Here is a 25,468-nt window from a genome sequence, read left to right as displayed (position 1 = left end):
AGAGATATGCTTTTAACTAAAATCAATTTAAAACCCAGTATTTGCTTCTATTCAGAAAAAGGCAAACTCTTATTAGTGTAGGTGTATGTAATGGAACTTTTTCCCCTTTACATGCTGACATACTTGTTCAAATGATCAACTTTAGAGTTAAGTCTATCTCAGTTCTAGCTGTTCCTGTATTTTTAGGGAGTTTCAAATAAAAATGTAAAGTATAAAGTGTGCTTTGTAATTTCATGCAGTAGCTTGAAATTACATTCATATTAGCTTTATATTTCAATACAAGTAATACTTTGCAATAAAAATAATATTTTTCTTCAAAAGTCAATTAATTAAATTGTAAGCCATATGTTTAGTTAATAAAATTTTTCTTCGTCTTACCAAATCTGTTCATTTTTTTTCATTTGGAAGAGCATTTTTACTTCTATTAAATGTGTGATATTTTTTATTCATTCAGGGGTTTTTTCTTTGGAAACTGGTACACTTAGGGTTTTTTTCCTACTTGAAAGGGAGTTTGTTGAAATATAGTTTTTGTTGAAATACAGTCTTTTTTATTGTTAATGTATATTCACACTATATACATTTGTGGCTTCTTACAAATACAGATTAATAGTTGTAATTCAGAGACTACCTTAGTACATTCATAGAACCAGATGCAGTCATACTTCAGAATCCTTACTGGGTTTAATCAAATGCTTATTTCTTTATGCAAGACTGTGTTTAGAGCTTTGTGTGTTCAAGCAATTTATGGGTGTAATCTAGTTTAACAAATTTCTATTTGTGTGCTAGACAAAATTCCATTTCACCTAATCTCCCTGTATTTGGGTATTTTGAGGAAGCCTTCCTTGATAAAGACTGAGTAAATGGAGTGAGTTCTGGATCATTTCAGCCTTATGCAGGAAGATCTTTGATTTTGTGAGTTTGTCATAACAGATATTCCCCTTTAAGTTCTCTTTTCTTGTTATGAAAATACTGGCCATCAAGAATTCACTGAGGAGAAACAGTTTGTCATTCACTAGTCAAGGAAGAAGCTGAAGCTAGTTAGTACCTCCTATCATGTCCTCATCTGAAGACGCACAGAATTTCTATATGTCTTACTGATTCGAGAAAGATGATGTTTATATGTTCGGCAAACACAGCATAGCTTGCTGTATATGGACTATCATTACTTTCCCCCCCCGGTGGGTGTCTAAAGGTCCTGTCAAAAAATTCTATCAATATATATTGTTCTAATTATTGGTTCTCAAACTAGTTCATTTGGAAAATGCGGAACGATGCTCGGAGTTTCTGGCATTGCCCCGTACCGGTAATGCGATTTTGCTGATTGTACTTTCTCATGTGATGAGCGAATGATTGTCATCCCTAAAAGTCGCAAGGGACATGGATGTCATCTTAATAAAGAAATTAAAAAGCACATCTTTCTATGAGAAACAATGTAAATTCCTGACCTGTCGCAGAAAATAGTTCTCTAATTGGTTTTGTGTGGTGGTGCAGCAGAATCGTTTTCCCCAAACGTCATGCCAGCGAAGCACCACTGTACATCATTGTCAGCAGTTCAGCAGAATCTCCCTAATAAGAGGATGATTACGTAAATGCAATAGTCTTCAAAAAAAAAAAAAAAAAAAAAAGAAGGAAAAGAAAAGGAGGGGGGGAGAGAGAGGAGAGAGTCTGTGTGTTGAGATGATATACTTCCTAAGCCAAACTCTGCTTGTTAAGGGTCAGCAGGATAGGCAGACAGATAGGTAAGAACTTGAAACAATTTTGTCATTGTTTCTTGGGATTAAACTTTGTCTCCTTTTCCTGGCATGTTATTAGGAATGATACTGAACTTTACAACACTCTCTCTGAGACCAACTCAACTTTTAATAAGATAGGGGTTTTCCACTAAACACACTTGCTTTTTTTTCAAATGCTGCTGCTAAGTCATTCTTTTCTTTTAAATCATGATACAGTTACAGTAACATGCCACATTTTTCTCTTAAGCAAAAGGTAATTTACATTAACTCCTTACCAAGTTGAAGCCTGCTGCAAGCATTACGGAAATAATATCCATCATTGCATGCCATCTGAAATGCTTGTCTTTTATCATTAGCATTAGAAAGCTCCAGAATGCATTATTAGAGTAATTTCTTAACTATTATACAAATACTGGCTTCTGTGCTTGGATTTACCAATGTTGACAATCTTCATATTTTCCACATCAATCTTCTATTTCTAGGAGACTAAGCTATTTGCAGCATGGGTGTAACGCAGACTGAAGGATTGGGTGGGGAAGTATGAATTCTCTGTAGCTATATTAAAAAAAATAAAAAAAATCTGAGGGCTTTTTACAGAAACAGGGATACATCTCCACTGGCTTTTATAGTGATAAATAAATTAGCTCAGTGACTTGAACTATTGGGAATTGGAGTGTGACATTTCTATATGGACATGTCTACTTAGTTTTTGTGTTAAAGGATTTTTTTACAATCCAACAAGGAAAGGCTTAGTCCCCAGTGGTTTTTATATAAATACCTTCAATATTCAAGTCTTCCTGATTTGTGGAGCATGTGGTATGCCTCCACTTTTGGCTTATCTGGCATTTACCTTTACCACTACTCTGATGGAAATTCATGAGCATCTAGATTTTGGTTCATTTTCAGAAAAGGCTACTTGTCTGAGATAGTTCTTGGCATTAGCTGCAATGGAAAGTCATGGGAGGGGGGGAAGCTGCATTTTAAAATACTAGATAATAACTGGAAACTTTAGGAAAGATTTACATTTGTTGGTCTCTGACACTGCCAGGGACAATCAGTGGGAAGAGACCTCTTCGGGGGCGACAGAATTTAAAAAGCAAAATTAAGGACCATATTGACACGTATAAAATTTAAAATCATAACTTGAGGTGAGAAAGTTTGTTCCAGTTCGGATGTTTGCTGCTCAGGGTAGAGGAGGTGTTGGGGCATGGTTTTGTAATTAGCAATCTGTTCCTGTGTGGAAGAGACTGGGGTAGCCGGTGTAGCCGTGTAGTGCATCTGTGTGCGAGTATGACTGTAATTGCTAAAGGCTCCCATACCCACTCTCACAACAACTTTCTAACTGCCGTTAATTAGCCCTAGATTTTAGTCTTTTTTTCTAATTAAGAGATCTAAAATTAGACTCTTAGTGAGGTACGTAAACAAGCTGCCTTTGTTACAAAGGGGTTCTAGTTTTCTGACTACATAGACCTTTACTGACTGCAGTAACAAAAGTATTTGGGTTTATGTGTTTATATGTATTGTTTATTTGCAGTGATGTCGTCTGGAGCCTGAATTGATTCTACAAAATGAATTATATTTCAGTACATACTTAGTTTTTGCTACCAGGAACCTGATGAGAATAATAAAAATCAGGATCTTTAATATTCTGTTTCTCAGAGGGTTTGTTGGTTGGTTTGGTTTTTTCTGTTAAAGTATATGCTAGTGTTGAGTGAGTTTTGATCTAAAATTATTGCTAAAATAGTTAGTTTGTCTGAAAACTCATTTGCTGAAAATCATTTTCTTACATAAAGATGATAAGAATTGATGTGCGTTTGCTAAGTGTCTGATTAAAGATCACAAAGAAACTCATATTTTGCATCAGAAATAAGCAGATGGTGGACAGATGGTTTAAATTAATATTAATTAAAAATCTTAACTTAAATTGTTTACCCTGTAAACGCAAAGTTAGGAAGCCAGCTTTCATCTTTAGGGTTAATAACACTCCAGATCTATTTATTAAAGATTGCTCCAATGGGCATTCTTTCCAAGCTTTGATTGCAAAGATGGTAGCCTCAATAAAGAGCATGAAAATGGATGAAAGCTAGAAAGATAGAGCAATTCTAGGACTCTTAACAAAGATCCTGCAGAGGTCCCAGGCTAAAAATTCCTACTGATGTCTGTGGTCTGGGAAGGAAGAAATCGTTCAATAAGGGTCTGAGGATTCTGGATCTCTTTTTCATTCTGGTTTCTTGATATATCCATTTTTTTAAATTAATTTCCACTTTTGTGATTATTTATGTTACAGTAAGGCAAATTCTACTCAAAAATCTTAAAAACCTTCACTTGCTGTTGACAAAAAAAAAAAAAAAAAAAAAGGTGTCAAATTCTGTCTTAATTTCTCCCTTGTGTTTCCTTACTGGTTCATTGGGATTGCAGTGGATGTAACTGGGACGGAAATTATGGCATCTGGTAATTGCAGAGGAAATCCAAAGTGGTGCACTCAGATTTACCATAGGGCACTGACTGAGTATATGTAAGACAGAATACAGAATAACTATGATAATTCAAATATCAGTATATGGTAACCATGGATACTTGTTGACATTTTTAGTGGTAGTGACTACTTTATCTCAGGACATCTGTCACAGAGCCAAATTTGGTCCTCCGTTAAGCATGTAGTGTTCCCATTAAAATCAAAGGAGATTTGTCCCTTTAGTGATACAGAATTAGACTGTAAGTCCTTGAAGCTTTGCTGTTTTCCTATTTTGTAACTGGAATATTTCACAGAGGACGTGTACATTTTAATGTACACATTAAAGAGGATGGGTACCCTTTTTCCCTAATTCATCTCTCTATTCAAGTTGAGAATAAGGAATTCTAAATTTAGGTTTAACATGAGAATAAAGGGTTAAGATTCATTTGAGCTTTTTGAGTGTTACCATTTTGATTCATGGTTGTTCACCAAAATGCTCTTCTTTAGTATCTGACTTAAAGTTTAGGGAGAAATTGCAGGATTTTTCTGTCAGGGACAACTTGAAAAAATGTCAAATGATGCAATCCTGTCTGTCTATACAAGCAGCCTAAGGTATGGGTGTGTCACCTCACTAAGAACCTCAGGGAGGGTAGATGGTTCACGGTTCACTCTCAATAGACAATAGCACTAGGACAGTGTGTATCCCAGAATGGCATCCATCTTAAAAATGGTAGCCTGCTCCACTGTAATCCGTGGCTTCAAAATGAAGCCCTAAGGTAGTGATTTGACAGATACTAAGCACATTCTCAACAAAAAGTTAGCAAAACTTCAGGAAAAAAAACAACAAACAGATGTAGGAGAGGCTTTAAATGTTGGGGGGGTTCCAGTTTGCACTTAAAGCTCTAACCAGCAGATATTGAGTTCCTGTGTCATCTGCTTGAAGAAAAGCTGCCTAAGTGGCATGTTTTCCACTCCAGCCCCCATTGTTCACTTTCCTCAAGGCAGGTGAAATGTGTCTCTCCCTTCCTGCTGGTAATCTTCTAATGCTGCTGCAACTACACATTGTATTTTCATGAATTACACCGTAGTAGTAGATTATTTATTTCAGAATACCACAATGACAGAGATCATTTTTGGCAAAACCAGTACATCAGTCTATACGGACATGGCTTCACACTGATTTTAAAAGAGCCATGAAATTATACACAGGTGGAATCTGCATCCTGACAAAGAGAATCTAAATAAAACTTGTTGCGTCTTACTTTTTTTGTTTGTTGATTTGTTTTGGATTTTTTTGTTGTTGTTTTCTTCTTTGCAGATTTCTTCACAGATCCTTGCTTTGGGAAATTTCTGCATTCTTTTTGTCCAGACTTTGGCTTATTTTCAGTTATTACTTCTGAAAGTGTCATCAGATTTTAAAAGTACAAGTCTCAATTTTTTTCTTTTCTTCAATTCAGGTAGATATATTACTTTTATCATGGATCCATTTCAATATGTCTATGTCATCCGAAATAGCAAGCAACTTGAATTTTATGAATTCGCTGATAAAATGGCTTCCAAAACTTTTGACTACCCAGCCTTGTCGAAAGGAAAATTCCCTGATCTCAAGGAAAACCTGCACAGAATCTACCAGTATCTACAAGGCAAGCCTTTGGATATCATTTCTGACCACATGATGAAAAATCTCCAGGATATATTTGAATGGAAATGCTCACAAGCAACAGATTGGGAAACAGAAAAAATGTACAAATTCTGCTGCTCTGTAATGTTTGAAGCCAGTTTTGTAACACTGTATGGAAGAGTTCCTGCTGCAGATGGCCACAAAGTTATTAGTGAAATCAGAGACAAATTTATCAAGTTTGATGCCAGCTTTCCCTATTTAGCTGCAAACATACCAATTGAGTTGCTAGGAGCTACCAAGAAAGTTCGGAAGGAGCTTATACATCATTTTTTACTTCAGAACATGACAAAATGGCTGGGAGGGTCAAAAGTGGTCCAAGCCAGACAAGATATATTTGAGAAATACGAGCTGCTTGGAGATTATGACAAAGCAGGTAGGAAACTTATGAATGATTGCTTGTCTAAAATAAAATAATTTACTATAGACCTTTGAAATAAAAAGGCAAAATGGCGACCTTGAAATTTTTTTATGTTCTTTCTAATTGGCTAATGATAAAATGTTTTACTCTGAAACAACCCTCTATGATAATTGATTTTTTTTTTTTGTGCTGAGGTGGTAAAACAAGATACTTAATGGTGATAATGAGAAAGATTATAACTGAGCTGCATTTCCTCCCCTTATTCCCCCCACCCCACCCCCCCGACATTACATTTCAAACTATTCTCATTAAGCAGAAAATTAGACTTCAGAAGCCTATTGGTCCTCATTAGCATTCACTGATCCTTGGCTGGGTCTGTGTCCTAACATCTTTTAATTAGCACACTGCAAATCTAATCAGTGTAATAAACGCTATTAATCTTCCTTTTCACTTATTTTCTCCCAGCACATCATTTTGCCTTCCTGTGGGCCTCTGTGGGAAACACGATTCCAGCTACATTCTGGGCCATGTATTATCTTCTGCGGCACCCAGAAGCTCTTGCAGCAGTGCGTGACGAGATTGACCATTTGCTGCAGTCAACAGGTCAAAAGAGAGGGCCCACATATAACATCCACCTCACCAGAGAACAATTGGACAACCTGGTCTACCTAGGTAATTTATCTGTTAGGAAGAAAAGAGGGGCTCTCCCAGCAAACTCAGTTTATCACTCATTTCTGCTTACTGAGAAGGTGGAGGACACAGCTGCCTAATTGACATAATAACACCCATTTACATCAATTATAAATTATGTAGTTTATAGCTGTAGATACTCTCATTGCATGTAAACATTAAAGCCTAGGTAATTAACTATGCAAGGTATGCAAAAGGCTAAATAGAAGCTTTGCAATTATTTGAAAAAAAGTTGATGCCTAATAAGTTGTTTGATTCTGAGCATCTGCCGAAGTGTTAATGCATTTCAAATACTTCTGTATGGTACTGCCAAGAACGACCCTTTTCTGAAATTAAAGTGGGATAATGTATTTAAACTGCAAATGTAATTTTATCACAAGCAGTTTCTTTCTTTCTCTCTCTGTAACAAAACAAAGGCTTCTAAAGCGGTTTTCAGTTGAGTGATGCCTCCAAACAAAATATACAGAGGTAAAGGCTTGCAGTGTAGAAACATTTTTTTCACTATTGGAAATGTTACTTTGGTTCAAAATAGGGAGGTTTAAGGGAGATACAGGTCTTCCAATTCTAAATCGGGGGGTCAGAGAGAGACTCTTGCCAGTGGCTATTGGAACTTGCTTGATTCAGAAGCTGAATAGGCCTTCGGAGCATCAGTTGATGGTTTCACTTTGTTTGCTAGTGCACAGGCATTGATAAGATAAATGCTAAAATTAGGTCAATAGAGGACAGAGGGTGTATCAGGTCAGAACCTAACCTTTAAGCCTCTGAAAATCTCTATGGGTAGTATTAATAGGGTAGACACCAGCTGAATAAAAGCTTAAAGGTTCAGTACTCCTCTCTTTTCAAATACCAAAACCAGTCCCTGTTAAAACTGACCTCATGGCTGTATGTTTTGGTATCTCATGTCTGTATTTCTTGGTAACTCATGGCCTGAACTGATGTTCCACACTTAAATGAAGCTGTCAAGAGAGTGGTGGAGCAGTGTGGTTTCTGTGCCTGGTTTGGATCTAAGTAATGGCTGCTGTTCTTCAGGACCATTCAGTGTGGCATGTCTCAAGAATCTGTGTTCAAAATTCATTTGCTTCTCATAGTACAAATATAAAATTAAGTTTGATTCAGCTACTTTTTGTTAGAGCATTAATGTTAATCTTACATGGTGTAAGTCTAGCAAGTTGGTTTCATCTGTAGTCATGGCTGTTTTGGTGCAGATTTATCTCTAACTGATGAAGAATGCTTTTGAATTAGGGGAGATATGGATGACAAGAGCAATTCCAAAGAATAACACAACATTCTAAGCATTTAATATACTTTTAAGGAACACTGATGCTTAACATCAGACCCAGCATCCACCAAACAAGATAAAAGGAAAATTATCAAGTTTCAGTAAGATCAGGACAGAATTTATTTTGTATTTGGAAACTGATACGGGAATGGCAAGGAGATTAAAAAAAAAGAAAAAAAAAGAGGCACCCCAGAAGTGTAGGAATAAGGAAAATAAAAGTGTGTACTTTGCTAAAACCCTCTGGTGCAAAGTGGTATGAGCAATTTAAAACATTAACTGTGTCATTGCTGTGTTTCGCCTTGAAATCTTGAAGTACCTTGGTAACATTTGATTTATGTGTTGAAAGTGCCACATCCTATTTTGTAGTATTCTTGTAACACTTTTGTTAAATTTTATAATCATGTTAAACATAATGTGATATGAACAGAAGCTAGATTTCAGTTATTCTGGCACTTAAGTCATAAAAGGCTGGATACTGCCCCATAAAATAATAATATAAAAAAAATTTGTACCATAAGAGAATGAAAATCATGCTTCATTGGAAAGAGGAAAGGGATGTTTTGTTAATAAATGTGTAAGAGGGACAAAGGTCCCCATTTGCATTGCTTGGGCACCAAAAATCCCCCACACTGAAGAAAGGCTATGGGCGAGAACTGCCTTTGCCCTTGCAGCTCACTGACCCCAACCTCCAAGGCCAAGCTTTTCTGCTTCCCACTCTCCCTGTGCCAGCCCAGAGTGTAGGAAACTAGGATTTGTGTCCCTGCTCTCGAGTAAAGCAGACCAGGTGGGATTCTTGTACGTTCAGCACCTTGTCATCTCACTCTCCTGTTTTAAGCGCTCTGATTCTCCGTCCTCTTTTTGGCCTACTATAACAAGAGCCTTTTTTTGGATTCCTCATGCTATGGAGAACACGCAAAAATTGCTAAAAAGCCTTTCTGTGGAGGCAAAGTTGTTATGGTCAGATTCTTTGGGTCTAGGGAACAACATGCCCTGATTTACTTCTAAATTCAAAGCACAGGTATGTGATATTTTATTAAAAGAAAAAAAAAAAAAAAAGGCTTTCAACCCACAGCAGAACTAGCACATTTTCACCCTCATTATTTTTTTCTGATGGCATTCCTGGGACAGTACTCTTTGTTTTGTCTACGTAAGACTTTTCCCAAAACCCAAATGCACTTACTTGTGTGTGCAGAGTAACATACATTATTAGTCATTATGGCTCACAATGGAGCTCTAATATGGTAAACAACACATGAGAATGGTCTGTCAGTTTTTATGGTTATAATGGAAACGCAAAGGGTAAAGCAGAGATGTACTTAGTGCATGTTTAATGCTAGACATGTTTAGTCAGTTCGTTTGTTTAATATTAGTCCATTCATTTATATGGTGAAGTATTCTTGCCCCAGGTCATTGCTGAATCCCAGATATCTCCTGCGAAAAGAGCACAGCTTGAAAAATTGTTTTGTACACAAGAAAGGGTAGGAACCCAAAAACAGCTCATACAGAGTGTGTAGTCATAACATAAAAATGCTAAGCACTAAAATCGTTGGTTGGATTGAGAGAAATTAATATCTTTTCCTGGAATGGGCTGGGCAGTATCATTCAGTTCTTAGTAAGATGCAAATGTACTTGTTTCAGATTATTGTTTGTGTTGGCACACCGTGATGCCTGTGTGTAAATGACCCCTCCCCCCAAAAAAAATATTTGCATACTCAATAGCTATTTCCCTACAATACACTCTAATAATTACAGTAACCTATTACCTGCTATGTGTTAGTGTAAAATTAACAATCCATTATGCACAATAAGTTTTATAAAACATTTATAGATAGAGATCATGTTTAATTAAAATTAACTTGCCTACGAAAGCCAAATGCACTTATGATTCCAATGACCTTTTATTACCTGCAGTCCCTTGTTTTGGCTGGATGATTGACAGCTTGCTGTTTGGCTACCATGTTGTATTTCAGCTGACAAGACTTTTCATTTTAACTCAATTTGCCTGCCTATCACAAGCTGGTGGCAGGCCAGGCTCAAGTCACCCAGCTTTGCCTCAGCAGCTTGCTCTATTTCTCATTAGTACGCATTTATTCAGTGGAAATTGGAAGACAAATGCTTGAAGGCATGTGAACTAAGTATAGCAAATTAGGGTTTAAAGACTGAATATTTATAAGTATATTGAAACAGTTTTTAAAAAAAAATCTAGAATGAATTGGAAGCTGAGTGCTAGCTTTAGTATAAGAAACGAAAAGAGAAGTGGGAGGATTCTAAGAATAACAATACTATGAGAGAGATATCTCTCTCTTCCTTCCCCCCCCTTCTAGAAAACATGTAAAATCTCTCTGACAACACCTTATCAAACAACAGCCTGGCTTCTTTATGTAGCGCTTGCACAGTGAAGTTTAGCATCTCATGTGTGTAAGAAGGGGGGGGGGGGAATGAGGGTCATGTTCATTTGCTGCTTGGTTATCCCTTGGTATGCTTTAAATTGCCTTGTTTGTTCGGCACAAGCACAGAAACAGATGTTGTTCTACCGTGCTGGATAATTTACTGTACCTCACAGTTCAGAATGGAAGGCCTCCCAAGCTACCCAGCTGGTCTGTCAGCAGCGATGGCTGGTGTCTGCTGAACTATGACAACTGCAAGTAAAGGCTGCAGTTTTATTGTGCAGTTGTCATTCCTCTCAATGTATAGCCCCAGCATTTGTGGAAAGCTGACTGTCTATTTTTTTAATGTGAGCTTGCAAAGCCATATAAGCTCCATTCTCCTTTGTTGATCATAATGTGACTCATTACTTTTGTCATCTAATGATTATCGGCATGATCGCTCAGAGCGAGAGCCAAGCTCGCCTTCCACACATAACTGGTACTGGAAGTTAAAACAGATTTGTCATTTACGATCTGACCGCTAAGCCACACTTTGTGCTCCATTATTGTGATTAACTTCTGCATAAGATATGCTGCCCAATTGTCAATTGGGATCCGGCAGCGGGCAGGGACTGCTGCACTTTCTGGGAAGATGTCCACTGATGGGATGTGACCACATCAGTTGGGTGGTTAAATGTAAACCTGCTATTTTGCAGCAGCAATTTAATAATTTTTTGTTGGTTGTTTTTTGTTTGTTTTTTTTTCCCCCTATTTTCCCTCTTCCTCATTTGATTTCTGCTGTTGTTACATATGTCACCACCATTTCCAAATAGTGGACCATCACAGAGTTACCAGCTTCATTGTCCGCAGGTTGAAGACCATCTGGGAGCGGAGGCTGGACCCTTTCTTTGTACCACGTAAAGTTTTGTTGCCAGAGCGCTGCCAGTTGAAATCTATCGTGTCAGGTGCCTTGTGGCTATCCGCAGTAGAGGCCATCTTCTGGAACCAGGGTTCTTTTCTGGCTTCGTCACCAACAAGCCGATTTGACTCTGCCTGATTATAGTAACGAAGGCAGTCCAAAAGAATATGCACAGACTCACTGTACGTCACATTGAATCATGGTGCTGGCCACACAAAGCTGACCGCAGCCTCATTTCTTTAGACAAATGCATGCTTAAGGAAAAACCTCCTGCAAGAAAGCATCCAGGGCCACTTTATTTGCTATGCATGCTGCACCAGATTTAATTTTTAGTGAAAGAACGTTTGCTATTTTTTTTTTTTCAGAGGCATCTACACTGAGTAGCTACTATCTCTGATAAACTAACCTTTTGGGTGCAGCAGTCATAGTGCCTTGGTGAACACTTAAAGAAGGCTTATTTGATACCGCAGAACATAAATGCAGACACAAATGGATTATTATGTGCAAATGAAACCCTATTTTAGGCTGTTTTTCACACTGATGGTTAGAAGGAATCAAGTCACATATAACAGTGCCCATACACGCTGGTGGAAAAATAGTCAGTTTTGATTACAAAGTGAGAGATGCAGCCCTAGACAGGAGCTACATACTGATATACATGCTATCAGAATGATTTATGCAAATTATGCATATTATTCCCAAAGGAATTCCTCCTCAAACTGCCAGGATAAATTGCCGGAAATTAGCCATAAAATCTGTCGTGCTAGGAGCAAAAGGTGAAGGCCACTGGGAGAGCAAGGACATTCAGCTTCTGGAGCTTTCCAGGATGTGATGGTGGAGACAGAAATCTTGCTTTCCCTAAGCCTGAGAGGACTATGTTTCCTTTTCTCTTGGCTAATTAAAAGTGTCTTTCTCTTTTAAAATTACCAAGCAAATAATGAATTGCTTTCATTCACTCTGACCATAACAGACACTATCATTTGGCAATGTAACACACTGGAAACAAAATAAAGAAGTTTTTAAATCCTTAGATTTGCTATAAAATTAACAAAATTATTTTTCTGACATGTAGTCCTGCCATTACATCCAACAGCTTTCAAAAGGCAAGCTAAACAGCTCCATGGATGTTTTCACTGGTATTTGCTAGCAACCTCCAAAATACATGTAAATACGTAAAGCGTTCTTGTATTTTGATTGTGTTGCTTTCAACATGATGCCTGAATAATGACTTTCCACCCAAAACGCAGTGCTTCCTACAGCTGACAGGATTTCTGAGCACCATTAGTGAGAATCATATCGGGAGGTTCAGCATCGTGGCTGCCCCCCCCCCCCCCCAGCCCTGTGGGATTATTTATTGCCTCCTCCTGGTCTCTGCTTTATGTTTGGTTTGGTTTGTGGATTTTTCCTTTTTTTTTTCTTTTCCTTTAGCCTGCCGTACTAAACCCATCAAGATTCAGCAGCTGTAGCCATGTATAACTTCCAGTCATCTCCCATATTTCTGATGCTTCCCTCCCTCCACTTTTGTTTAATCGCAGAGAGTGCCTTAAACGAGAGTTTACGAATGTGCTCATCCTCCATGAACATTCGCATCAGCCAGGAGGATTTTGTTCTCAAGCTTGAAGGGAATCAAGAAGTCGGTTTGAGGAAAGGAGACTGGATAGCCCTTTACCCACAGATTTTGCACATGGACCCTGAGGTCTATGAAGATCCTAAGGTAAACATTCAGCTGGTGCTACTCTTCCTACTCCAGGCACATAGCAGCAGCCAAGCCTTTTGTGATCTCTGGGTTGTGGGGCTTTTTACTGCTGTTCCTTCTTGTGGAACAAATCTTGCTACTTTCAGATGTATTTCGTAGGGCCTGATAGGTCAAAGGATTCATGGCCTGAAGAGAAAAATATGGTGATGAGACTGCTTTCAAAGGAATTGACAATTGCACATTGACTACCATAAACTTTAGGCTAAATGTGGGTTTTGTTTGGCAGTGGATCATTTGATACCCAAGGAGGGCTGAATAATAGAAGGTGGTTTAAATACCAAATAATGTGGGCCATTTAGCTAAGTGCCCGCAAAGCATCATTGACTTTCTGAAGCCCTATAATAGTGGTGTCTTACTTGAGCCTTATGCTTTTTCACCTCCCTTCATAGGGATTCACCCCTTCTTGATCAATTAGTAGAGTGTTGTGAACTTGAGGCTGTAAAGGTGTTGCTCTGCAGCAAGGCTCAGAGGGTAATTGTGTCATCTCCTTGTATTTTTCTCTGATGCTGGAGTTAATGAATATCAAAGGCTCGAAATTAGTCCATCCTTCCTCAGCCTTAATACAGCTTCAGAAGTTCACCACCTGCATGCAAATTGGGTAGTCCTTGTCTTGGCTAGGTTGCTCCCACAGATTGCTGTCCCATGCACAGGGTGCCAGGAAGGAAGAGTAAGGTGCACACTGAGGCTCATAAATGGCTCCTCTGCCTGAGAGGCAAGAGCTCATACCTGATCTGTTCCTCATCCCCATTTTCCTAAGCAAATGGCTGTCTCCCAGGCATGCTGATTTGCATCCTTGGCATTTGAGCCAAAGAAGAAGGGAACTGGATATTTTTTACATATTTATAGAAAACTCATGTGAAAGGCATTTCTTGCTGGGGCTCTGCCTTTCAGGAATTTTGGGATATGAGGTTGCAGAGGAAAGGTGAGATTCAGGTGCCTTGTTGGTGCATGTCAGCATCTCACTGTACAAGAACTCCACCAACCTTCTTATCTTAACTTATCGGAGTTAGCATAAGTGAGGAATAGTCATGGGGATGAACATTGGAGCCACAAAAATTGAAATTATGTTCAGGATGGTTCTGCTGGCTGTCCCCACCCAAAAATAAGGACAAAGCCCCCTGAGAAAATTAGAGTTTTAAAAAAGTATCCATATATTGGCAAATAGTCAATTAATATTTCTATCCTTAAAAAGTAACAGTTAACAAATCAGCTTTTTCTTATTTTATTCTTAACACCTTATTTTGGAGAACATTATTGATTTGTCAAAGTCCATCTGTTTGTTTAGGTCCTAGACCAAAAGCATCAGTGTGGAAACTGATCCCCTCCCTTATCCAATAATTGCCGGAATATATTACCATATTTCCATTGCTTGAATATATCTGCTTAGTATCAGCTCGGCTCAGCTTTCACAGTACAGCTTTAGTTCATATATTTTATCTTTTTGATAGTGAATGAGCAATCCACACATTGCGGTACATTGACTTCAGCACATGGGCCCTCTCGAAAAGTGGGGAAATCACTGTTCTGTTTAGTTCTTAAAATATGCAGTGTGCTTTCAACAATAACTACTGAGGATCAGATAGTGATGGAGAATGAATTTTTTGAAAGGTGCAGTCTTGAGCTTGTCATGTATTTAGGGAAAACTTTCCTGGGAAAACAGGCAGCTTGACGAGATAATTTTGTAGCAATGCTTTTCTCCTGAATACATAAATTTAAGTTCAAGCTATCTTCCGCTTTGGCACCATACTGTGTAAGTGTAAGCATATACTATTGACCTCTTTCTCCACTCATCAAAACCTAATAAACAAGTCACTTCTCTGTGAAGTGGATAAAGTGAACCCCTAAATCCTAACTCAGCTAGTTATGGAGCTCGGTAAAAGAGTTCTGCATATCCCATAGAGCGAAATATCAGGAAACCGTACATGGTGGCTTCCCAAACAAAGCCAAATACAAGATGTGACAGAGGGAGACTTATATCAATCACAGGAGATTGCTCCATTTTCATAATACTCTTCACAGGCCGTCCACAAGGAACTTTATCATCTGCTCTTGCTCAGTGTCTTCACCCCTTCATTGCCATCAATCACGCTGACTCTTCCCAGGAGGCCTTGTGCATGACTGAAAGCTCCGTTATTGTCAAAAATTAGTTGTTATTTAGGCAACGCACTGGCTTTTAAGGAAAGAGTGTCCTACCCAAGGGGTTTCAGCAGCACAAACCTGAGTTTGATGTCACTGTCACTGTCTCAGTTCTTGTCTCACACTTGTTTTCTGCTTTCCCAGTTCCTTAGACACCAATCTATTTTTTGTTCAAAGCAATTACAAGTCTCAGATGGCTCTTAAGAGGACAAAGAAAGCATAAGGTTTGACCCAGTATGTCTACGTGTTCAATACCACCACTCATAATTGCTCCAGACGCCAGGAGTGCACCTTGTGGAAATGTTCCAACAAAATGAAGAGCTCTGGTTTGGGTTGGGTTGTTTTTTTTAAGCTGTTGCAGTTCATATTTAGCAGTGGTGATTTTAGACCAGTACGATTTAGATTACAGGAAGTGAATCTTTTTTTAAGGGAGTAGGGATATTCTAGGCTTTCATTTGTCATTGTGCTTCTTCAAATGAAGTGATAACTTATGAAGGAAAAAAAATAAATGCCATGCTTTCTTTTGTCTGGGATGTTCAAAGAGACTGAAAAGAATTACTTGTCAGTAATAAGAATTACTTATCTTTGTGGAAAATCCAGACCTCTGCCATTTAGAAAAACAAGATCCTGTTCTTCAACCCAAAGTTACATCCCCTTCAATGCACCTTGTATTTGTTCCCTTTCTCATAGGCCACCTCCCCTGCCACTGTTTTTTTCTTGACAGCAAGACCTGCAGTGCATGTTTTACAAAGCCTTTAATCTAATGGGTAGATCAGTATCGCTGTGTTTTTCATTGTAGTGTGTTTCTTTTTTAATCAGTAGAGGTTGGTTTCTGTCTGACTGACTTGTTCCCAGCCAGCTCCAAATGGCTGCTGCTATAGCAGATGTATGCAAAGCAGGACAAATGCTAATGAGTGACCATAAGCAAGAAGTGTCTGTCATTTTTATTCAAAGCATGCAGGAGGATTTTGTAAGTGGTTAATTTGCCATTGACTGAGTGAGGATGCCAGATCTCCTTCATTCAAAAACATGAATTATCTCTAAACAGGGATCCTGCTACTGGAAAATAGTCAGAAAGATCTACAATTTATGGGACATAGGTTAGAAGTGTAGCCTCAAGCCTTATTTGAAAGCACTTGCCTTAAAATGGTCAGTTGCTACTACTGCTTTGCACACAGCTTCTGGAGCAAAACATTTGAAGGTAAGATGTGGCAAATTAAGCAGCAACCATCTCCAACTGAAGGGAAAATTGACTGCAAAGCATCAGGTCTGGTTTTCAAATAACCTGCACCACTGGGTGAAAAAGAAGGATGGATATTGCTCTAGCTTGCAAGAGCAAGATCGGTGCAATGCATTAATTTATTCATAGGCATTTGCAGAATTTGGCAGATTATCCTTATTCATGATGTATGTACCACACTGAGCGTGTATGATGCTTTACAAGAAAATTGTCCTTCCACTAAGGTTCATTGTCCCTGCTACAAAGCGGTCAAAATCTAATTACAATCAATATACGTGAGACAGTGGATGAGACATGGAATTTGAAGGAGCTTGATGTAAAAAGGCTAAGCTAAGTAAGTGGATTTGAGGAGTGTTCCTTGCAAGGAAGATAATGTGAGTCAATGAAACCTGAGAGAACCAACTAAAAAGGAGAAGCTGTCAGCTCCTTGGCTTCCTCTTTATCTTATTTTCTGGGTTTCAGAACCATTACTGTTGTGCAAACAAAGCCACTCATGTAACTGCCTTGTTAGATATCACGCTATCTCTCTTTTATTTTCAGGAGTATAAGTTTGATCGATATATAGAGAATGGCAAGAAGAAAACCACATTCTACAAGGCAGGAAGAAAACTGAAGTATTTCCTAATGCCCTTTGGCTCTGGGATCAGCATGTGTCCAGGGAGGTTCCTTGCAATGAATGAGATGAAGATGTTTCTTTTCTTACTTCTGGCTCATTTTGATGTAGAACTAGTGGAAAACAAAGCTGTAAGACTTGATAACAGTCGTATGGGCCTTGGTATCCTCCTGCCAGATGTCGATATTGACTTCCGTTACAAGCTGAGGTCCTTAAGAAAGTGAGTGGCTGCCTATATGCCTTCTACTAATCTCCATGTTTGCTCTGTTTTATCACTTGGCTTTGTATTTTTTGAACCATTTGCTTTTCCCTCTCTGCTTTTACCTCCTTCCTGTTTGTTTCTAAGGAGAAAAGCTCTTTGGCTCGAAGTAGATACCAGATGAAGGGACATGCAACCTCATTTTGTCCTGCTTGAGTCATGAGTAGTAAGCTGAGATGACAAGAGTTTGGCCAAGTAAATAGTCCAGTGTCCCTACACGACAGACCCCCCAGCTCTTGACCATGAATTGGGTATGATTTACAGGGAGGATGACATCAAGCTGAATCCAGGCCATTTATATGGCAAATGGGCTCAGCAACCCTTTATCACAGGGATTAGATTGGAAGGTCCCATACACCCACCATCTGGAGGCATCTCTGCATCTGGTCATAGAAGAATAATAGCAAGAAAGGGAGAACTTAATTCTAGGGGGTGAAAGACTTCTTAGTGATTATTATTCTAACTTTCTATTTACTCTGTTCTCTTCATGGTCTTCTGTGTCTTACCCCTTATTTGGGAGACGTAATGGAAGCTGTATTGGGTGGCAGGGAATGATTTGCAAGACTGTCTTACTGGCAACGCATTTCTGACTTTAGTTTGGTGTACTGAGGGTGAATGCTTTGCTTCTCTTTTTCTTTTTCCCTTTTTTTTCCTTTTTTTTTTCCTTTTTTTTCTTTTTTTTTTTTTTTTTCTGCAGTGCAAAGAAATTAAAATCTGTGATTTTTTCCTGCAGTCATTTTCAGTCAGAAGGGAGGTTCTGTTGATTTTAATACGATCTGGATCAAGCCTAAATTATCTTTTTTGGCTTTTGAGCCAAAAAGAAAAATATATTATTAAGGGAGAAGATATATGAGCCTGTTTGAAACATTCTAGCATCTCAAAATGACCTTCTGTTTCTCTCACTGATTTCCTAGTAACATGTCCATGTGTTTATTTTGACCATTTCTTGTGTTTGTTCTTTTCTGCAAGAAGGCAAAAGAAGAAGAGGGCTTCCAGAGCAAGTGTGGTATCTAAACCTACTTTTTAATAGTGTTTTACTGTGCCCAAGTTATGCATAGTGTGGCCTGTGTTTGGAAATGTATTTGTCCATCTACAAATTGGAAAACAGGCTCTTCCCTGCAGCCAAAATTTGGCCAAGTGAAAACCCTGGGCAGCCCCATTCTGGGGGTTACCTGTATCCTGACTGTCCAGCCTGCTTCACTGGGTCACCAGCTCTTGTTCCAAAATTAATTAATTTTAATTAGCAAGGTGTTTAGTCCCTGTCTCTTCCCAGCCCTCACTTCAAAGACTGATGAGGATTCTTGTGGCTGTCCAGTCTCAATTTGCCAAGAGGATAATTGTGATGGGAGAGTAGCCATGTCTGTGGGCCTTGCCTTGTTTTCCCAAAAAACATCTCTCTTTGGGATGTACCAGTGTAAGTCTTTTAAAGTCATAAATTTTACTCATCCCTAAAGCATTTGATGGCCTATGGATGGAAACTTCTGCGTACATAGTAAGGGTGAGAATTATTTATTGTTATTTGCGTAGGAGCCTGTGTAGTTATTCATGTAAAGCACATACCCTAAATAAGCAACAGCATCAGTAGAAAGGCTTTCAGAGACTGGCACAGACACACTCTAAATCCTCTGAGGAGAAAATTATAGTTTTGTGAGATATATTGGATAAACATTTTATCTTCATATATATTATCAATAATGTCTGCAGTGTTGGAGTGTGCTTACATTAAATGGGCTTTGCAGTTGATTAAATGTTTTAACTTTGCTTCAACATTTAATGAACAGCAAAAGCTGATTATTGCTTTGTGCTACAGGATAGAATTTGTTTCTGTGGAAAGATTCTTGTACCCAAGTTACTTGCTCCTGTAGTTACTCCGTAGGAGCTGTTCTGTACTCAGCCATAGCTCACAATGCAGTCTGGACATTAGAGCCTGCTTTATTGAGAGAGGAGATGTTGGTATCATTGCACTGCTGACTGTATTCCATTATTGCTTGAGTGTAAGCAGTAAAATGTCTCAAGACACAGTTTTGATAAATCTATCTTTGGCACTTTGAAACAAAGCTGAGGCAACTGCAAAAATAACCATAGGTATTAGTTTTAAACAGCAGATTTTATATATATATAATTGTATTCTATTTGGGGGATTTTCAATTAGGATATCACAGGCTTCTGCATAATTTGGTAGGACATAATAGGACTGTGCCAAAAGTATGTGCAAATAATTAGTAATTTTGGATTAATTGCTGATCAGTTTGTATAGTATCTATTTTGAAATTAAAAGAGCTAGATTGTCTCCAAAATAGTCAGTTAAATCTGTAGGGCATGCATCCATTTAAAAAAGAAGAAAAGGGTCAGAGTCTTTCCCAGGAGCTGCAGGAAACCTCCATGAAGGCACTTGAAGGGCTTTCATGGGGTTGGAGAGCACTCCTTGCACCACACAAAAGGCCAGCATTTCACTGGATAAGAGTGAGTTAGTCTTTTTGCTTAGGGACCAAAATAATCAAAGATAAAGCAGGGCCTACCCAGTTTGTCCTGAACTGTGTCCCTTGTAACTCGTACTCCTGGTAGATTAGTTTTACTGATAAGTAATGTATCACTACCTTAGCATACCCCAGCTGCAGAGGAGGTAGTCCTCACCCCCATATACAGTCATGAGAGCTAGAGCAGGACAGACCAGCCCTTCTGGTCCATGTACTCCTTAGCTGAGGAAGTGACTTATTGAGAGTCAGCAGCTCCTCTGACCAGGACTGACTTGGTCTCTGTGGAGCAGGGAGTGAAAGGCCCATGATGTCAATAAACCACAGCAGTGCAAGAGGATGAGGGTACACCATTCCTGGAGGTCCCAGCTGGAGCCATGACAACAGTATGTTTTATGACATAGGACACAATGCAGTTTTTCATGATCTCTGCTGCCACAGAGCCCAGGAGTGACCAGCTCTTAGTGTCTGTCAGAGGGCCACAAAGACAGCAAAGTCATTGACACAGAAATAGCAGTGCTGTTTACAGGCATTCAGGTGCCAGTGGTGCTGCAGGAGTGAGTGGTGGGAGACAGTCAGACGTTGCGCCTCCCTTGTCCATGTCCCTCCTCTCCCCTTCAGCAGGAGGGTCTGCCCTGCAAGCCCAGCAGTGCCTGCTCATCTCACCAGGCAGGTGTAGGGTCAGCTAGGAGGAGTGCATGGGTGCCCCTGGAATCTCTCTGCTGTTTCTCTAGTGAAACAGTGCACTTGTCAGTCTGAGATATGACTTGTCTGGTCAGTACAAGTCTCCGACTGTAAGTTGTCCCTGACTATGGTTATACTGATAGTATATTCTGCTATTAAAAAAAAAAAAAATCAACTTTTTCTCATTTAAAATAGATTTATTAAGTCAGTATGGCCCTTTACAGCACCTGAGAAAACTGAATTCATTATGAACTAATGTGAATGCTAAAATGTGGTTTTTTATCACCATTTTAATTTACAGATTGTATGTTTTCTATTTTCATGCTGGCACTCTGTACTGCTATGAGCTATTGTAAACTTTTTAAACTGTTACATTGATTAAAAGACCATCCCTCCCAACATGTCCTAATGTGCTAATACAAAACTGTGTAATAATTGTTCTTGAGTTTATGCTTTTAAGCCAGTTGCATGTCGGTGTTGCTATTTTTATGAATAATTACTGTGAATTTCTCTTGTAGAATTATAAATAATCTTTTATTTCCTCATTATTGAACTTTCTGACATTCAAAAGATTGTGAATTGCTCTTAATTGTGCAAACTGACATTCTGTATATAGATGAACAATGGTTAGATTCTACTTTAATAGTTAATATCCACCATTAAGGCTCTTAGATCACATAAAGGTATATTGTGAATTTCTGAGCAAGAAAATTAAAATTTCATTATTTTAGTAATCTAACATCTTAAATGAATTTTGTATTTTAAGGGCACAATAAAAATGAATATATATATTTTAATATTGAATGACTGTCTATGGTATTTTTTCCCTCACATTTACACTTTTCTCACAGATTCACAACTATTACTTTCATTTTTAAAGTATTTATTCAGCATACCACATTTTTCTGTAACTTGATCTTGAAAGGTATTTCAAGAAATAAAAATAAAATTAAAAAAACAACAACAACAAAAACCAAAACAAAACCAAACTCTAATTCATCACTGACATGGAGCAACTTCCTTGAATTTAGGAAATTAGTAAATCTGTTTTACTCTCCCATCAAACTTAAGCAACTTCTTACCAGGTAAGAAAAAGGAGTGGTACTTCTGGCATTCCTAGGACATTATTCAAAATTAGTACAAAGATCTGCAATCCACTAGTGATTCCCAAATACACCTCCTAGGCTTTTCCTTTTACAAACCTCTGCATAATACAAGATGTACTACCTGGTGTAAAGCATTCTGTCCTCTCAGATCATTCATTTTAAAAGGGGAAATGAATAAAAATTGTTACAATACACAGCCCTGTGCCAGCAAAGCACAGCTTGGCTTTTGTAAGTATCACTGTAACTACAGAGTTCTACAAGTAGGTATTTAATATGAAGGTTGTACCCCAAAGACATCAGCGTTTCTTCATTTGCTCATACAGAAATGCTTGTCAGGTATGGCTGTGAGGGTTGAAGGTGTGTCCTAGAGAAGATAGACCTTGCAGCAGTTTTCTGGGTTTGATGAATGTGTTTGTAACTATGCAATTGCTTTAACTCCAGGTTATAGTAGAAGTTAGTGAAGTTTGCAAATAAAAAGTGGCATTTTTTGAGATTTCTTGAAGGGCACATTTCTGACTGAGCTTTCCGTGATGGTCTGAAAGATGGCTTGGGCAGGGGGGATTAGTAAGACCTCCTAACACTGTATAATACTTGGGTTGATACAAAGTTCTTTCTTGATGTTACTTACATCTCACTGTATTTTAAAATTACTCAGACATCAATTTATGCATGACATATGATTAATTCATATGAATAGAGCTGTCTTAAATGTCACACCATAGGAAGTGTTTTCCCTCCTATTGCCTAAACCAGCCTTTGTACCCTAGCTAGCCACGTCCCGATACCCACAACATAGCAGAAAAATTATCTCATTACAAAAACACCCTTTAAAACTACGTGTGTGAAAGTACTGTTATCCTTAAGTTCTTTTCTATGTTTATAAATGGTAATAAGTATGAAGAAATGTAATTGCTGCATATATAAAAGCACAAAAAAAAAAAAAAAAAGAAAGAAAATGTAGCATTTTCATTTGAAAACAAAGAATTAAACTGTACTGGGACCTTTATCCTCATATAAACCAGTACTGTGTCTGTGTAGCCTGTCCTGTGCATCAGGCACTGATTCTGTGTGGATACATCATTTGTAATAGCAGAAATGTGCTTGTCTTCAAAACTGTTTACACCAAAACAAGTAACGAAAAAGAAGCCTAAGCTTCAGTTGCTCCTGGTAGGAGCCTTGCAGGATTCTATCTTGCAAGACTTTGTTAAACCGATTTTGACACTGATGTGTTGGTTTGTATTTGTTTCCCCCTAAGCAGCAGCTATGAGTACAGCGAAGTTGAATAAAAGTCGAGATTCTGGCTACAGGGAGAGTGAAAGACAGCAAGTAAACACCACGGGATGACTTTTGACAGTGACTTCTTTCCTACCAGCTCATCCTTCCAACTACCTCTTTCTTCCAAACATTTTAGCCGCAAACTCCTACAGGCAGCAAGGCTTTCCCTGTCTGATTTCCACCCCGTGAGACAGTACATCGGCTTTCTGCTCAATGTGATTTTCAGATGACTTCTAAACATGAAATCTTTACCGCAGCCCCTCGCAAAATCGGCATCGCAGGTAGCTACAGCTGGGAGCAGTGCCGCTAAAGCTTTGAACCTGAAAACTGGACGGGTATTAGTTGGGCTGGGAACTGCTGAGGACGGGATTGAAGCACAGGGAATACCGACGCTTCTGGAGGGCTCCGCTCCGGGATCCCGTCTCGGAGTGTCACTGGCCCGCGGCTGGACCGCGGACCCCTCCCGACCGCTCCGTCAGCCCGCCGGGCTCCGGTTCTCCGACCCCCTGCAGGGGTGAGGAGAGATTCCTGCAGCCCCTTCCTAAAAACAACCCTTGCTTCGAGGAATGCTGGAGTGGGGAAAAGGGTGAGATGACTCCAGGGGAGGTTCCTAGGGAAGAGGTCTGGGTGTTACGGGAGTTTGGAGGGCTTCGGCTGGTGGAGAGGTTTACTCCGGAAAGGCGATTGTTTGCCCTTAATCCTCAATTACGAGGATTTCAAAATAGTATTAGAAGAGCAATCTGTTCTGCAACTTCTCGGAAGAAATAATTGTTGATTTAGATAAGCACTGATCCCTTCAGCGTTTGATGAAGACGTTAATTTATGGCTGTCTAGCAGTTTATGGCTGTCATTAGATTTTCAGCTTTGTCTCTGTTCGAGATGTATCTTTCTTTTTATTTTAATCTGAGACAATTATGTAAGAAAACGGCTATGTTTGCTCTAAAATGCATCGTTTTCCTATAGCGTTTCAAATTATTCACAGATCATAGTTCTTATATGTGCATATATGAATTTAAAAATACAGCAGTAAAGTGCTTGAAACAGACCATAAATTTGCTTCATATTTTATTACACGTCTCTGAATCAGATTGAGAGGACAAGGGCAACTAGGGGCTTAGGGGAGGATTTAACCCTTCCCGAGGTGGAGAGCCGACCAGAGCAGCGCAAACTCCCTCCGGAGCGCTTGGGGAGGGGGCTGACACCGATCTGATGAGTGACCACGGGGAAATGAGGCTGGCTCCCTCTCTTTGCTCATTTAGCAGCTGCTCCTTCCGTGGCATAGCCGGCTGCCTGGGCTCCCCGAATCAGGCCCGGGGCGCCGGGGCCGCCGCGCTGGGGTCCGCTCCCGGCCGTGGCTCCAGCCTTCCCTCCCGCCGGGGCCGGGAGGGCACCTGGCCGGCGTGCAGGACCGGCTTAACCCCTGCAGTGCTGCCTGAGCCAAGCGTGATACTTCGCAGGGAGCCAGCACTAACCCTCCGACGGTAGTCCACCGGGGGGGGGGGGGGGAAGGACCCAGCCCCGTCGAGCAGCCTCGCGGAACGGGCGACGGTGACAGGGACCGGGGCCCACAGCCAGTTCCCCAGAGTTTTGTCCCGCCCCGCCAAGGAGCTGTTCCACCCTTACTGAAGACTTAGGATCCCTCTGGCCTGTTGGCAGCGGGTGCGATCAAAGTTACAAATGATCCCGGAGAGAAGTGGCCGAGATCTGGCTTCTTTATTTTAGTCTCCAACTTACCTCCTTCCGCCACTACCACCACCAAAAAAAGGTGTTAATTGCCGTAAAGTTTCTGAACACGTGGATAATTTACTTTGTCTGCTGCGTTTTAATTAAAAGCAAACTTATTTATGTTTCTGATGTTTATATTACGCGATTTAATTACGTTTAGAGGCAGAGTCGCACTTCCCCCCCTGCCCCCCTTCCACTCTAAATCACATTTTCATTAAAGGTTTTAATAAGAAAACTCACTTGACCACTATTCATTATCTAGTCCCCTCCATGCACACAAGTTCACTTACCCATTCATTTATTCACTTACTCATTCCAGCAGATCCGCTGCAACTGCTGCTAGCAGGGATGTGAACACTCATAATTATTTGTCAAAGTCTGGAAAGTGTATTATCCCTTCTTCTAGTGGTAATTAGTTACCATAGCATCTAATACGTAAATGTGCCCAGAGCACACCATTAACAGTTAAGCGGAGGATTCAATTTAACACATGATTATATCTTTCATAAGTCATTACATTAGGAAAGCCAATGTCACTCATGCTGGGACAATTTGAGGCTCCGAGACGGGGTACGGGGCCGAGAAGGAGCCGGGCTGAGCGGCGAGGGGCAGAGGGAGCCTTCGGAGGAGGCTGGGGGCGAGACCGCGGCTGTGGGAAGGTGGGAAAAGGGGAAGAAGCTCCTTGGAAGGGGGGGACACGTTCGGTTCCGGCTAAGCGA

General features: G+C 39.6%; 1 protein-coding gene and 1 long non-coding RNA gene across 2 annotated transcripts in view; one reads left to right on the top strand and one right to left on the bottom strand.

The window, feature by feature from the left end:
* Positions 1-21,447, top strand: part of LOC133206720 (cytochrome P450 7B1) — a 130,051-nt gene extending 108,604 nt beyond the window's left edge. The window contains exons 3-6 of the mRNA XM_061342922.1: positions 5,646-6,242; positions 6,693-6,899; positions 13,017-13,195; positions 17,154-21,447. Coding sequence (XP_061198906.1) covers positions 5,646-6,242; positions 6,693-6,899; positions 13,017-13,195; positions 17,154-17,450 — 1,280 coding nt within the window. The 3' untranslated portion in view covers positions 17,451-21,447. The remainder of the gene's footprint in view (positions 1-5,645; positions 6,243-6,692; positions 6,900-13,016; positions 13,196-17,153) is intronic.
* LOC133206721 (uncharacterized) lies at positions 261-25,468 on the bottom strand. The gene is made up of 3 exons (XR_009723855.1): positions 25,040-25,468; positions 1,446-1,566; positions 261-1,359 (listed from the first exon to the last, which is right to left on the bottom strand). It is a non-coding gene; the product is annotated as an uncharacterized LOC133206721 (long non-coding RNA).

This window comes from Neopsephotus bourkii, unplaced genomic scaffold, assembly GCF_033783945.1.
Source record: "Neopsephotus bourkii isolate Nb327-2 ecotype Australia unplaced genomic scaffold, CSIRO-AGI_Nbou_v1 NB_1820, whole genome shotgun sequence".
Taxonomy (NCBI): Eukaryota; Metazoa; Chordata; class Aves; order Psittaciformes; family Psittacidae; genus Neopsephotus; species Neopsephotus bourkii.
Note: the sequence above shows the minus strand (reverse complement) of the source record. Positions and strands in the feature narration are given on the sequence as shown.